At 30.3% G+C, this 16,710-nt stretch overlaps 1 protein-coding gene across 1 annotated transcript; it reads right to left on the reverse strand.

Moving 5' to 3' along the window:
* Window positions 1–2,867, reverse strand: LOC129893294 (zinc finger protein NUTCRACKER-like). Its single transcript, XM_055968803.1, has 4 exons — window positions 2,680–2,867; window positions 2,436–2,578; window positions 1,880–2,276; window positions 1–1,174 (listed from the first exon to the last, which is right to left on the reverse strand). Exons 2-4 carry the CDS (start codon window positions 2,536–2,538, stop codon window positions 187–189), a joined length of 1,488 nt encoding a protein of 495 aa, XP_055824778.1. The 5' UTR covers window positions 2,539–2,578; window positions 2,680–2,867; the 3' UTR covers window positions 1–186.
* Window positions 2,868–16,710: the final 13,843 nt, after the last annotated feature.

Here is a 16,710-nt window from a genome sequence, read left to right on the forward strand (position 1 = left end):
TTTATTGTATCTTAGCTTTTAACATTAAAAAGGAAAAATTATTACATGGTGAAAAAAGGGAACAGTGAGAATCGAACTCACAGTTGTTGTGTAGGAGACTCTTATCGATACCACTAGACAGTAAAACCTTGATGGTTAGACATGATATTTAAATAAAATAAAATAAAATGAAAATACTCAATTTAATCATATCCATCCATTGATTGATGAAGGGTGGCAGATTGATTGTATACCAACTCCCAAGAAATCCCTAGTTTGTCCTCCTCCTCCTCCGCCTCCTTTCACACTATCTTCAATTTGAATGTGACGACGTTTTGAAGGAGGATACATCTGCATAGGGTGCATATTAGCGGAGAAATCATTTACCGACGAGCTCTGATCTACGTCACTTCCTAGACTTGTACTGATCGAGTTATTCGTAGTAGGAGTACTAACATAAAATCCACAAAACTTGTTATCATTATCCCCTTGTTGAAGCTGGTTATTGTTCTTGTTGTTGCAATTATTCATCGTGAAATTTTCGAGGAATATTGATGGATCGGTTACAGTTGTTGTTGTTGTTGCTCCGATCTGAGCTGCTTTTTGGAGTAAAGCTGTTGCAGACATATTTGGAGCAGTAGAAGAAGGTGCAATTTGGTGTTGAGTACTGAACAATGACGGAACGCTAATATTTGCAGATGAGGTGTTTGATAATTGTTCAGCATTGTTAATTGAAGAGATTTTGCTTCCGGTTAACTGATCCCAGTTAATATGGTTGTTATTATAACTAACTGGTGGAGCATTTGAACGTGATGCCAGGAGGGTATTTGCGTCATAAGCTGATGTTGGTGTTGGTGCTGGTGATGTTTGATGAAGAAGGGGACTGATTTGATGGATTTCGCGGAGATTATTGATATTGATACCTATTTGGTCTTGCTCTTGAGCTACACCCATATTCCAAAGCGATAGTTGATCTCTTCTCATTCGATCCGAGTTCTCGTTGTTGTTGGAAAGTGGCTTGAAAAGAGAAGAGAAATGCTGCGCCATGTTTGGCGCTAATGGTGCGCCGATGAAATGGTAATTGATGTTGTTTCCGACGGCCAATGGGTTGTGCATATTAGATGCTGCAGTAACTCTAGCCGTCTCCTCAGCTAATGCATCGCAAAACGCCCTATGAGTCACAAAGCTATCTCGCCTGCACAATCCAAAATATCAAAATTAATAAACCAAAACGAACAAGGTAGAACTGGGAGAGGGGATTACACGGTGAACAAGGTGAAGGTTTAGACAGTCAATCAACTGAACTACAAAAATAGCATTTTTTTTCAAAGCTAAATTTGGAAAGTTGGAAAAATCATAAAATAACTCATTGGGACAAATACAAAGAACAAGAAAAACAAAATAAAGACTTTTTAATGAATATGAGAATGGAGGAAAGTGAAAAATAAAAAAAGGTGGGATCCTAGTAGTAGTAGCACCAATTAGGTGAAGAAAAATATTAACCTTAAGAAGATAAGGAGCTAAAAAATGACTTTGTAGCATTACAAACAGCTATTTTGTCCTCATTAAAATACCCACTAAAACAAATTAAATGAGGAAAACAAAGATGAAAAAAAAGGGTTAATTTCAACTCTTTTCAAGTTCATGTGAAAACAGAATCACAATCACAATTTAAACACTAGGTAATCTTCTTTTGTAACCTCCATGAACCATTGACATAAATAACTAAAAGTTTAATCAAGTCAAATACATCGTCAGTCTGAAAAATTCATTACATCATTAGATCGCTCAAATGATTTGTACATGTAACACTTCACAAAAGATGAGATTTGTAATCTTGAAACTAAAACAAGTTATCTGGTACCACAAATAGATATAATCTGATGATTAATTAATTTACCTTGAGAAAATAGTACCACAATCACATCTATATTCCCTAGTGCCACAAGTCTTAGAGTGAGCTTTCCAATCTGATTGCACAGCATATCTCTTTGAACATTTCTCACATTTCCACTTCTTTTCTCCATGTTTTCTACAGTAGTGTTTCTTGATCCCAGTTAGATCTCCTAAAGCCCTTGAAGGGTGATGATGCACACACGCCTTTTCCGGGCACACGTAAACTCTCTTTCTCACTTCTTTTGAAGTCCTTTGCTTTAGTTTCCATGGAAGATTATGTCCTCTTCTATGAAGTTGTAGATTTTGATCCCTTTGAAAACCTTTTCCACAAATTTCACACAAGAATCTATTTGTTGCCATAAGTGTCTTTGGTGACAAGGCAATCACTTCTGCTTCAGGATCTGGTGATCAATCATGATAACATATTAGTATTAAAAAAAAACAAGAATATTCATATGAATATACATGATGATATAGCTTGTAAACTTACTGCAACACGACTAGTGACAGAGCCAGAATTTTTCACTAAGGAGATTCAGAATATAAAAAAGTAAGCTTGCCTGGATTTCCTGGAAGATTTCTTTTTTTCTTGAGAGGAGGAGGATTAGATCCTTCAATTGAGTTGTTGTGAGTAAACCCATCTGATATCACTTCTTCTGTCATCTTTTTGTTCTTCTTAGATGGGATATATTTATAATTCAATCTACAAAAACAAAATCATTAAAATTGTTATTTGCTTAATATGGCTAACTTGATCTCTAAGCAAAAAAAGAAAAAAAAATAAAATTACATGAAAAAAAATACCTTTTGTTTATGATGCCAAGAAGATAGCATAAGTTTGAAAGATTTGATTATTTAGATCTGTCTATTTGTTGGTAGAATTTATAAGAGAAGAGCTTAAAAGGAGAAAAATATAAGAGTGGGAGTATAGGAAGAGAAAAATATGAGATCTCTCTCTAACGCACACATTCTCATATATTGCAGTCTTTTAACTGCTTCTTGTCGGAATTTTAATATTACTATAGTAATATTATGCATGGGAGGTGGTGAAAAGTAAAAAACAAAACATTTTTTTTGGGTAGGCTAAATTAAATTATGTTTATGTAGAAAGGGGGGGGGGGAGGTTGGCAAAAACACAAAACAAGGTGCATGATGACACATATGATGAGGACTGGAGAAAGGTGAAGACTCCATACCTTTCTATTGGAATGATTATCCCATAATTGTTTTCCTTTTTGTTCTTTTGATATCTTATTAATAATTCATACAACTATGTTATGCAATAATCTCTTCCAATGACCATAGGTAAATAGAGTGTAATATGATTAATATATGTTAGTAATGTATATCAAATATTTGGCAACCCCCCATATATATATATATATATATATATATATCTTAATGATAGTAGGATGAACTTACCATTTATCAATAAGGGTAGTGGTGGAGCGGTAAGTATTTCTTCATCTTTAATCAAAAGGTCTCGGGTTGGAATCCCATTGGATACAGAGTCGCAATAGTGTGGAAAAGCCAAAAAAAAAAAATATATAGTAGAATGAGTTTAAGTTATATACATCGTCAGTGTAGGAATTTTTGTACTATCCAGATGATATTTAAAGGTTTTGTAATCTTAAAATAAGACACACTTCATAATAAATAAAGCTGATATAAAATTTTCTTATACTTATTATTACTATATATACAACTTAAACTATACTAGAATATGTTCAGTTTGAGAATTTACAAATGCTGGATGTTTTTTTTTATTTTTAACATGTTTAAATTTTGAGGTAAAAGTGATTCTCCTTGCTTTTATATTTGTCATTTTATCTGGCTTCAGAAGAGAATATATATTCTATGGTCTTTATTTATAAGAATAGTAAGTTTGAAATATAGGTGACAAAGTGGTTTTCTCACCTTTTGAACTTTTCTTTTGGACACATGGATGCTGGAAAGATATGACTTTTAAGATTCTTCAGAGTGTAAAACAAAAACTTCAATTAGTATATCCTCTTAATGTTTTACTTCTATTAATATTTTCTTTATTATCATTCAAATAGTCTTAATTTTTAATTAGTCAAATAATCTTTATATATATATATATATATATATATATATATATAGTGTGTGTGTGTGTAATTTATTTATTTACTTAAAAAAGAGGAAGTAATAAGTTTGTTAGTAAAGTGTATATATTCATGAATGAAGGGATATCGATCTCTTTAATAAATTAATAGAAAAACACCACATCTTAAATGGTACTCTCTCAGTTACTTTTTAGTATTCATATTACGTTTTTTGAAAGTTAATTTGACTAATTTTTAAAATTAAATTAGATTATATTAATTAGATATTTTAAAATAAAATTTTAGATATTCAAAAACTATACAAAAAGTACTATAAATTGCAATTTTTTTCATATCAATCTAAAGAAAAAATAATCTTAAAATATTAATCACAATTCATATTGTTTGACTCTCATAAAGAAAAGTATGATAACTAAAACAACTGAGAGTACTTGGATTATGCCATTAATTAGTTAAAAGTGTTCATGACTCATATAATTTCCTTTCTTTTTGTTTCAGTGAAAAAAGTTAAAGGTTACTCTCTCCTGTTTAAATGGTGTTTTTATCTTTTGATTTTGATTTAAAATAATCATTGTTTCACATAATCAAAAAAATATCAATTAATTTTTAAAAATTTATTCTTATTTAGATGAATGGATTTTTATGCAGTGATAGCCAAAAAACTATATTAGAAACTAAATTAAGGACAAGTTAATTAATTAAAAAAATTATTTTTTAAGAATGAGTAAACTTTTTGAGAGATCACGTATTCAAATTAAAAATATCACTTAATATGAAACGGAGGGAGGAAGTAAATAACTTTTAAAAGCTAAGATGTTCTTTTAAAAGCTTCTTTAATTTGCTATTGAAAAAAGAAAGTGGGAAGCTTTTCCTAGAAAGATTGCAAGCTAAGGATATAAAAGTCTAAATCATTTTGCCATTAACTTGAAACAGTAAATTAATTAATCTATTAGATTATTTGACTGGTTAATTGAGTACTAAATCAGATAGGTAACTCCAAACTAAACTGATCAAATACTAAACGACACAACATTGACTCTTCCTATATACCCTACTAGAAAACAAGTTAAAAATCACTACTAAGAAGAAGAAACAAAAGTTAGCGACGAACAAATTTTACTGATAAAAAAATTCATCGCTCATCGTATTTAAAAATGAACTAACGATAAATTATCAAAAAAATTATTAGCTATGAGCAATTTAATAATGAAATTTATAATAAATTTTTTCGTGTTGATCTTGATCAATGTGTAAAAAAAAAAACTGTCGAAACAATGAGTTAAATTCCAAAAAACAAAAGAAAAAAAAAGAGATAAATTCCAAAGGAAACGACGAGCACAAACATAAAAGGGAATAATCGTCCTTATAATGAAAAAATTGACCATGGTAGTCCCACCATGCATTATAAATAGTAGCTTGATCTCTCATCTGCCGTCTCCGATACGAGAGACGGATTTAAAATTTAAATTTAGTAAAACATTTGATAACTAAAGTTTTCAATATTGAATTATTCTAAAATTATGAGTTCAAATATATTAATCATTAAAATTTAACAGATTTTTTTACAATAAGTCTATATTTCACGTCAAAAATATAAGGTTCGAATGAATCGATTGTCAAGTGTTGCATCCGCACCTATCCAATCAGGAGTGGAGGCAGGGGTGCAAGTGGATTCCTCCGAACCCCCTTGGATGGATAACATAACGGTTGAATTATTTTTTTATGCTAACATAGTAAATATTGAATTTCTTTGAATTTTAATGCGTTTATTTATTTATATTTTACTCACTTTATTAAAAATGTTGATTGCGTCACTCTATCCAACACTATGGAAATTGAGTCAATCTCTTTAATTTCTTCTCTTTTTTTTTCTTCTTCAACGAATTAGTTCAAACTGGATATTACTCGTAGTAGTTTGATTGTTGGATAATTTTTGTTGAATGTTAGATGAGTTTAAATAAAGGCAACTTTATGTCTTTATGGCTTTTTCTTTTTTTATGGATGTGAATTAAAGCATGTCTTTATTCTCTTTTTTTCCTTAAAGGAATGTGTAATATTGTGGTATTCTATTTCTGACACAAAAATAATAATATGAGCTCTAAATTCTCAATTCTACTCAAAGCTAAGGTGACACAAATTCCTTGGTATCAATTATTCTTACTGTGTGTGTAGAGCCTTATTCATATATTCTCTCTGTTTTTTTTTGTGGCAACTTTTCAATGATTTTACTTGCATCAGCTTTCCAAAATGTACAAGTACTTTGGTACATACACTTGAATTCAAGAATCACATATATACATTCATAATGGATTAAAATTATATACACAACATAAAAAATCACATATTTACACGATCAATCACTGTTAGAAAACATGAAATTAGCTATGAAGTTTGTTTGTAATCTGCAGTTAATTCATCACTAAAAAAGTTCCAGCTAATTGAATTTTCTTATAATCCAGCGTTAACTTGTAGTTAAATGGGATTAACATGAATTTTTTGCTATTTAACTACGAAATTTTGTCAGTTGTTAATTCCTTGTTTTCTAGTAGTAGTGAATATATATAATTTAGTTTGTGATAGGAGATTGCTTATCATTTTTATCATAGAGATTTATTTGTAATTACCTTAAAGGTAACTTCTTTTATTTTTTTCAGTATCTTTAATTAGTATACATAAAACTTAAATTTATTTTTAATTGAATTTAAGTTATATACATCAAAAGTATGAAGATTTATTTTACATTATCAATAAATTTTAACCTATATAATAGCATGTCAGTTATAACTATCATGTTATACAAATAGTAATTAATGTATATTATGTAGATTTACTTGTAATTACCTTAAAAGTTACCTAATTAATCATGAATTGATAATTAATTTGATTTCTTATACTACATCATAACTTTGTACTAATTAAATAATGTCATTTGAATTGCTATAGAGGAATTCATTTTGGGACATGTATAAAAGTTCAATTTTAAGATAGATAGTTTGAATAAACAAAATAACTTTAGTAGTAGTTATAAGTTTGAATATTACCCTACTAATTAGTGTAAAAAGAATTTCATTGACTGGTATATGACTAGTACTAGTAGTAGGGTTAGGGTTGAATATAATATAATAAAAATTAGAAGTTAATAAATATAGCTTAGATAAGAGGGGAAAGTTAAAATAAATAAAATAAAAAAAGACAGGGAACTGACAAAAGCAGTGAATTTTTAGAAGTATGAGCAGTCGTCTGGTTGTGGGCTGACTTTTCCTGCTAAATTAAACTCTTAATCATAATCTAATGATGTTTTCACTTTACATACTTTGTTTAATATTTAATCTTTGGAATTTAGTTCTTGAACTTTCTTGCTTATGGAATATTCTCACACACCTCTCAAAGGCTTCAACTTTCAAGGTCCAGCTAATTACTCTCTTCTTCACCTCTCCAATATTAGATTCCTCATGCCCCTCTCCAACATCTCTTTTTGGGTTTAATTTAAAAAATGAAGAATGTTTTTCCTTTGAAAAAATAGACTTATTAGTTAGTCGAATGATAAGCACCTTTTACGTTCAATTCTAATATTTTGAGTTTGAGTCATTAAGAAAATATAAAGAATGAGATATATTTCCTATAGAGGGGTTAACAAAATAGTACTACATGATTACTATGGTCACACTTCTTTATAACAATATTTTACTACAATCAAATTTTCTTTGAAATCAATTTTAATGTTAATTATGTTATATTTTATGTTCCCTACAATAACATTTTACTATAGCATGCATCCACAAAAAAATATTGATTAAACAAACAACATTGTTATAAAAAAGTGAGATTGTATACATTGAAAGTCCTTTTTTAAAAAACAATATTAGGTAATTATCTAAAAGATCATGTATATGTATTGACATGTTTAGTAAATCAAGAAAGTTGGTGACCTGATGATAGAAAAGCCGACAATCGAAGCCTCGATGACTAATGGTCGCAATCATAACGGTCTCAAGGTATAGAGAATTTTTTCGTCAATATGTAGTTTACTAAACTATTCTTATTCAATAAAGGTCTATTGAAAATTAAACACTAATGGAAGAAGATGGAATATATGATTATAGTTGGAAAAACATATACTTACCAACTTTTTCTTGAATTTCTAAGATGACAGTTATTTTGGGGATAATTTAATTATTTATTTTTTGCTAAAATAATACTTATTTTAAGACAGAAGAATATATTAGAGAATTGAGATATTTGAAAGAGGGGGGTGTGGGGAGAAGTAAAACGTCGTCACCAAGGGTATGCTTGTTTCTTTGTTTGTCTTTTACTTTGAAATTGAAGGAAAATCTAGTAATTTTTTTTTTTACCTTTATAGCTCAGGTAGATTAAAGTAATTTCAAGAATTAGCCTTGTCTATTTGTTCCTAATCAACCCCCTTCTCGAAATCTCAGTCAAATTTCATGTGAGATTTTGATGTATGGCTAGCTAGTCCTCTATTTAAAAAAATATTTGATTCCAATGATCGATGAGGTTAATTAATTATAATTAAGCAAGAATTAGGAATGGAATATATGTCATTTAGCATAACTATGAAGAAAATCCAAATAGATATGGCACAAGTTTTCTTTTTGGTTAAAGGGATATATGATGTTATTGTTGGTAATATAGTTCAACACAATAAGACAAATTGCTTACACAACTTTAATGCAAATAAATGAGTTTGAATATAGTAGACTTCCCAAAAAAGAAAAATCTATAAATTGTGAGTTCAAAAAGTATTGAGTTAAACTTGAGCGGATTAAAATAAATTGAATTAGTAAATTAGTGAGTTGTTAATCTACCTAATAATTACTTGGACTAAGATGTACTAAATCAAAATGTATTAAATAAAGGCTTAACCAGCCAAACTCTTATTTTAATTTGTTTGTTTGTTTTCTAATAATTTATTTAATTACTTAATAATTTTTTCTTATTAATGACTATATATAATATCAAACAAATAAAAGAAAATTCTAAAATATTTTTACAATGTTTCTCGTAGATGGAATATCTAGGCAACATATTTATCTTAAACTAACTTAAGTTTTAGATAAACTGAATTGTACATGTCAAAATGAATTGACTTAATAAATATGTGGACCATTCATAATTTGTCGAAACTTGAACGAATTGAACAAATCATGTTTTATAGGCTAATTTATCACCCCTAATCACATCCAATTATTTATTAGAACCTGCTTATTTTCTCATAATTGAAACAAGAACCAATTAAATTTGGAAAGTGAACAATTAATAAATAAATTGACGATATAGTTTTGCAAATTAACAAAAAAATGATAAATTAAATGATTAATCAGTAAACTTTACTGGTAAAATAGAAGATTTAATTTTACTTTACCTTTAAAACTATTTATTAGATAAAGAATGATAGATTTGGATCTAGGAATCTAACTATTAGGGAAACCTAAAAAGGTTTTACTTATCAAAAGGTGGAGAATATAAACCTTTATAGAACCTCATATTTAATATATTCCTAATTTCTTCATTTTCCTTCCCTTTTTATTTCAATTGATTTTTTTTTTAGGGAGAAGAAGTTTTTTTTTTCTCACTTGAGGTTCGATGTCTATTTTGGGCCCGACTAAATTCAAATTCGCACATTACCTGATTCATATTCTGGAGTGTTTTCAATAGGATATTTTTCATTTTCAAAATCTCAAATTCGAGACATCTGATTAAGAATGAACGAATTTCAACCCTTCAACTGCAACCCAAGTTGAATAGGGAAAAGAAGTTATGGGACTTGGTGAAGCAAAGGTAGCTATGTGGATGAATATTAAGGCTTATTGAAGTATGAATATGCTGTTTGCTACTCAGCCATCCAGGTCACATTTTGTTGCTCTCTGTTTTTGCATATTAATTATTGTATTTAAGTTATATATATGGTTCGTGTATGATTAATTATCAAAATTCTTAAGCGTACGACTTTACATAATACTGCATACATTTCGTCTTGCGAATATTTTAACTATTCATTTTATCGAGTATCTATTGTTTTATAACTTCAATGAAAAAAAATAACTAGCGATAAAATTTAATTCCTAATCTTCCATGATTTTCATAGTGTATAATTATTTTCCATGTCTATTCGACACATTCATCGATCACAAATTAAATGTTTAGTGTCATGACCCAACCGCGTAGGTTGTGATTGGTGCTCGAGTTGGACACTCGTTTATACACATTTGAGCTATATGATCAATATTCACGACTAAACATAATATGGAACCTATAAAGACCCAAAACCTAGTCTCAGAACTGTCGCATAAATCTATACATATATCAGGCAACCTATCTCCTGAGGAGTCACAACTATCAACGTGTAACACAGTACATAAGCCGACGAAGCTTTCATAGCATGTGGGAACGTCCCACTACATATATGTACGCAAGCCAACAAGACTGCCACTACACACAACATCTCAAAATATACATATACACGCAAGCCGACAAGGCTATCACTACGTACAGAAACGTCCCAAAATAAGTCATGGTAACACAATCGAACAATATTCATACACAACCCACACATATGTCTAAAGACCTCTAAGAGTATCAACAGTATCATATGGCGGGACAGGGCCCCATCGTACCCCTGAATAAATCTATATGTACATCAAAAGGATCTGTACGAAATACCATACTGAGCATATAAAGCATATAAAGCATAAGAAAGATCATATCTGAAGTAGAGAGTCCAGGAGACAAGTATGATAATTAAGAACTCACTGGATCTATGCCTTACGAAATAAATCATGCATATCATTATCATATACCGTATCCGGCCTATTATGGGACTCGGTGTCATAATTGTATCATCATTTGATCATATACATATATCGTACTCGGCCCTCTAGTAAGAGACTCGGTGAATAAAGTCATGTACACGTATACCGTACCCGACCCATTATGGGACTCAGTGAATGATGTAATAAAACTGTGCACGATAACATACTCGACCCGGGACTCGATGAAAGATGTAATGACAGTATGCACGAGCAGAGTAGTGAGTAACCATATGTATTTAGATCATCATTTGAGAGTCAATAGATAAGTAGACTAATCAATAAAAAAATTGGTTGAGAGAAGGGATTCAGATCAAAAAATTATTTCCATTTTGAGTATCAAGGAGATAGTCATGTTCAATATTCTTTGAATATCATTATGAATCATATTAGATAAAGCCTCAGGGATCATAGACACGTATCAAGATAACGTGAGACAGCTTATGAAAGTTAAGGATATTAATCATTATAGGGTCCTAAAGATTAGGGACTTTTATATACCAACTACTGTCCAACGTATAGAAGACTCAAGGGCAGTATCTCAACTACTTTAAGAGTTTTAACGTCAAGAAGTGAATAAGGATCATAAGTCATACTCGAAACCGATGAATGGAATTACCCCAAAGTTCATATCATATATCACTTATATCTAAGACATACCAAAAGAAAGAAGAGACAGCTTTACATACCTTTAGCGTTTATTCGCAACACAACATGTATATGCTGCCCAATAGTGTCTCAACCTATATTAAGACGTCAAAAATTATGATTAAACTATGGGAAGATTCAAAACACATTCTAACGTTAGTAACTCTTTTCTAGAAATTAGACGACGTTTCCCTTATATTCAAACCAACCACACAATGACTAAGCCAATATCAACAATCACACGTTCAAGTGCTATATCAAAGTTAGCTAAGGCAATATTCAAGAATATTCCAAAACAGTCCGCAAAATACAACGTTCCATAATTTTTAACATAACAACTACGACGTAATCAAGTTACTCTTACTAATCTATAGCCACAATACTTCATCAAATGACCTTATAATAGTCCAACAATTACAACAACACTATATCCTTAACTACTCTTAGTCCTTCAATTCAACAAGAATTTAGTCCTTCAATTCAACAAGAACAACAACACACCCAAAACAATCCCTAACTAACAACGTAAAGGGATGCCCGATACTTTCACGAACACCTACAAACATGCCAAACGGACCATCTATGTTCATTATACATTACTTAATACATTCTTTTCGTCTAAGTTCATGAACTACACCAGCAACCACACGTTAACAACATCACCTTCTTATGTGCAAGAAAATTACATTAACTTCATATAAACTTCTACAACAACCCACACAAAAATTACAACTTCCACTCTAACCATTTAATTCCTTCATTCTCATCACATAACCCATGACAATAACAACCAAAATATTAATCCAATTCAACTCACCGACTTCAATTAAAACAGCCCATACGGCTTCAACAACATTCCAACACCCACATACATATTTTCATACATCTAATTCACTTTTACACATTCACAACACATCCAAATTCATCCTAAAAGATATAGAAATGATTAACTCTTACCTTAACAAGTTGGCTTCTTAAGTTGGCTGAAACTTGTGGATTACACGTTAGGCCTTCTTGCTGCTCCAATGATTAGTTCACGTTGTTAATCACCTCCAATTGATCGAAAACTCCTTAAAAAATTTATGTGGGGATTGGAATTTGGGAGCTTGATTTGCTCAGCCATGGCCGTGAGTTTCCATGGCTTGGACTCTTCTTCTTTTCCTCTATATTTCCAATGGTTGAAGATGAAAGAAATGAGCTTCTTAGTCATCAAATTGGGTATATATAGGCTGCCTAGGGGTTGGACACGTGTCCACCCTTATGACATGTGTCCATTGTTGACATGTGTCCCATTATCATCCACACACCAATCAGATTTTGCCACATGTCTTGGTGGGACCCGCTTAGTGGTCTAATTAAGTTAATTAATCATAATTAATCACTAATTCCCACTTAATTTCTGTCACAAGTTTGTAAGTAGTTGCATCATCTACTTGCCCTTTTCATTTAAAATGCAGCCCACATATTCTAAGTAGGTGCATCACCTACTTTTTTTTTTCGTAGGTTAACAATTAGTCTTACCTTAAGAACATGTGTGATCCTTGCTACTTAAGTTAGACGTGTAATCAAGTAGCTTAATTATGTAAGACATCCAAACCAGTAGCTTAAGCAAGTAGGTCGATTACTGTGATAAATTATTTGGCCTCGAACCCTTTTCACTACCACATAGAACTAGTATATGCAAAATATGAGGCGTTACATCATCCCTTCCTTATCATTTTGATAACGTTATGGATAACATGAATCACATAACAGCTTTAGAGGAGCTTAAAAACGTTTCAATAAACAAAAGTATGGAATATAACATTTAGATCAATTAAAAGTACTTTTTTGGGGGTATAGAATTAAAAGTGCTTTCCGGTGATGGGAACATAAACCACTTCCAAATTTACAAATTTACAATTTGCAATATATGAAATTGGAGCCTGCACTGTAATATTTTTAATTTCTTTTCTTTACTTTTTTGAATAAATAACTGCAATTTCCCTTTTCAGTCAAAGTCATTTGCTCTAGCTATTTGTCACATTCCTCTTCCAAAAAATTAAAATAAAATATAATTATTGGTATTACTTCCAATCCATATCATCTTTATTTTTTAAGGCTCTTTCATACCTTTAAAAAAGACAATATAATAGTTTTGACTATAAAAATATTTCTCTAAATTATTATTTTTCCTTAAACAACATAATTACACCTAAACAGAGACATGAAAGATAGATTTGAAGAAAAAAATATAATAATTGAATTCTTTTATTTATAAAATATATAATATTTTGAAATAAATAATTTTTTCGAAAATAACTAATATTTGAGATCGGAGGAAAATGAATATCATGTAAAAGACCCATCTTTTGACAAGATAAAGTTGAAAACCCCAATAGGTTTTCTTTCTTACAAAAAGCCACGAAAGTGGTCCACCAAGTAAATTCAACAATAAGGTTCATATATTATTTTTGTAGATAATATCCACTTATACACTTTAATTTAAAGTTTTGGAAAGTGACACTTAACCCCTTGAGGTTTGAGAAAGTGGTAGCTTAATGCGCTAAGATTTTTTTTAAGTGAACACTTAATCCCTTGAGGTTTGAGTAAGTTACAATTTCTATATATGTAAATAATTGGTTGAAACTTTTAACCTAATAATCTTCAAGATTTCTTGATACTAATTAATTAATTAAGGAAATCTCGACTACAAATCCAAGTTAGTTACTTTCCTCACACAACCTATTCCATGCACTCTTAATAAAATGAAAAGGCAAAACGAATATCTGATTGCCAATTAAAGTTAAATTTAATCAAATTCAAAATAAATGAAGCATTAATCATAAAATACATAATTATGTGATTTTTTTGTAAAATAATTGAAACAGCGAAATCGAAAGGAAAATTGTAAGGAGGGGGGGGGGGTGGTGCTTGAGGAGAATAATGCAAATGAAAAAAAAAGAAATTTAGGACGAAGAATAGGAAAGTATTTTTAATCATCAAGTGTAATTAATTTGTTTAATATCTTCTCATTATCCTTAGAATCATTCTTATTGTTGATGACTTTCTTTGTTTAAAAAAAGATAATTCATACCTTTAAAACCAAAATGAATTAAATGTCACTTTGTGTAATTTAGGTGATTCTCTTGCAAATAATGTTACTAAAGCTGTTAAACGGGTTGGAGAATTTAACCTAGCCTTAAGCGAACTATGACCTGGTCATAGGATTGATTGAGACTGAGCTTAGTAGTCTCAGGTTGAAAACGAGCTAAAACTTTCAGCCTAGTCTCGCTCATTTGGTGGGTTGGGCTGAACTGACCTCTCGGGCTCAAACTCATTTTGATAGCTATATTGACCGTTATTATTGAGGCATATGACCATAATATCCCTTGACTTTTATTATAGGGTCTAAGTGCCACTTCCCTAATCTTAGGGGTCTAATTGAAAATTATGTTTTTCTTTAATTTGTTTCACCTTTGTCACCAACCAATCATCATTCTAGCAAATTGAACCAGTAAGAATATATATTCTTCATCTATTTCAAAGCTTTATATGCATATGTCATAGGTAAGATAACTTTATAATCTTTCATACGCCATGACTAATAGTAAGTCCATATATCAATGATTATAAAAGAAGACCTACAAATTGATGAATTCAAACTTACTTTTTCAAAGATAAAAATGAATTATTGAGAGACAAGATCTGTTAAAACTAGAATGCGTTATAGTGTCTTCTTGTATACAATAATGGATTGTCACTTTACTTAAAACACTGGCAACTAAGAAACCTAATAATATTTCCCTTTTGCCTACATATAATACAGAGATAACTACACTTTATAGTCGCTCATCAAAATAATAGCTGACAAATATAAATTTATTTATGTAAAAATTAAAATATACATTTTACACAAGATAATATGTATTATTTGTATATTTAGCTAGTCAATATAATTATTTTTTAATACCCGATCAAATGTATAACTTCCCCAATAATGTAGTACGTTTGATTGCTGCCGGTCAAATTTGAAATAGTTTGAAGCATATAATATAAGGTAGCTGTCATAATTAGTTGTGTGTGACAAATATGAGTGTAAAGTTTCAATAATGAAAATTCCCCCCACGTACGTCTGATTTTTTGAATGTGATTTTGTGTGTACTGTTTAATCCTATTGGCTAAAAAGTTGCAAAAGGGGTTTTCTATGGCACTAATAATTTTATTGAATTACTTTTTTTCTTTGGTAGATAAGAGTTTGTAATAAAGATGCTAAATATTACACTTTGCTAATCTTTTTATGTGATGTAAATTTAATGAAGAAAGGAACCGTAATTAATTAGTACACTACAAAAAAAGATTTGTTGCTAATCCTATTCAATGACCGGCAAAAAATGTTGCTTTAGTGGTAAGTGTCCTTTACTAACTCTAAAGTTGAGGTCGGGTTCAAATCATCAAGGGAACAAAGTGGAGAGCTATAGCTTAGCTTGAAGTGGTTATATATATAAAGACAAAAAATTCTATTTAATAACATATTAGCGACCAACTATACGCTAACGACTATGAACCTATACAATAATGATTACTTAGTGATAAATTAGCGATAAATTGGGTAATTAATTCATAGTTTTTCTTTTTGTAGGAAGACATATGCCAAGATCTCATGAAAGCTCTAAATCAGTAAGCTCATACTCTAGGTCCAATATATTAAGGGCTCATTTGGTACGAGAGATAACGAATAACTAATCTCGCGATTTATTTTAAGATGAGTTTATTCTATATTTAGTTGAGATAAAATTGCGGGATCCCATGATTAGTTATTCCGAAAATGTAGTGTTACTTTAATCTCACATTAATTAAGGACAATATACAATTCTAAAATAACTAATTACGAAATAACTTCTTCCCCAACCAAACCGGCGATAATTCATTTCAAAGTATTGATCAGATGGTAATAATATTGGTAACAATGCTTAAGCGAGTGCTAGGGTTGTCAAATATGACCCAAAATTAATGATCTGCTTAATCCACTCAAAAAATTATTAGGTTTGACATAAATTAATTACAAAGTGATCTCCGTTTTAGTTCAATTCCAACTCATTTATTAATAACTCAAAACACATTTTAATTCGCTCAATTCTTTATATCAAACCGTTTATTTAACACCTTTGACGAGTGCCCATGATTAATAACTAAAGAATCTTTTCCTTAATTTAATTTCCTTGAAAAGCAAAAGTTAGCTAAAGGTATCCACTCTCACCAAATTTCATCTCAATTAATCTCCTTCTCCAGGT

The sequence above is a fragment of the Solanum dulcamara genome, chromosome 6, assembly GCF_947179165.1.
Source record: "Solanum dulcamara chromosome 6, daSolDulc1.2, whole genome shotgun sequence".
Taxonomy (NCBI): domain Eukaryota; kingdom Viridiplantae; phylum Streptophyta; class Magnoliopsida; order Solanales; family Solanaceae; genus Solanum; species Solanum dulcamara.

Excerpts from the sequence above, each read along its gene's own strand:
- LOC129893294 (XM_055968803.1), bottom strand. The coding sequence starts at position 2,538 with ATGACAGAAGAAGTGATATCAGATGGGTTTACTCACAACAACTCAATT. Across the intron at positions 2,277-2,435 it reads AAATCTTCCAGGAAATCCAG|ATCCTGAAGCAGAAGTGATT; the intron begins GCAAGCTTACTT and ends ATTGATCACCAG. Across the intron at positions 1,175-1,879 it reads TGTGGTACTATTTTCTCAAG|GCGAGATAGCTTTGTGACTC; the intron begins GTAAATTAATTA and ends TGGATTGTGCAG.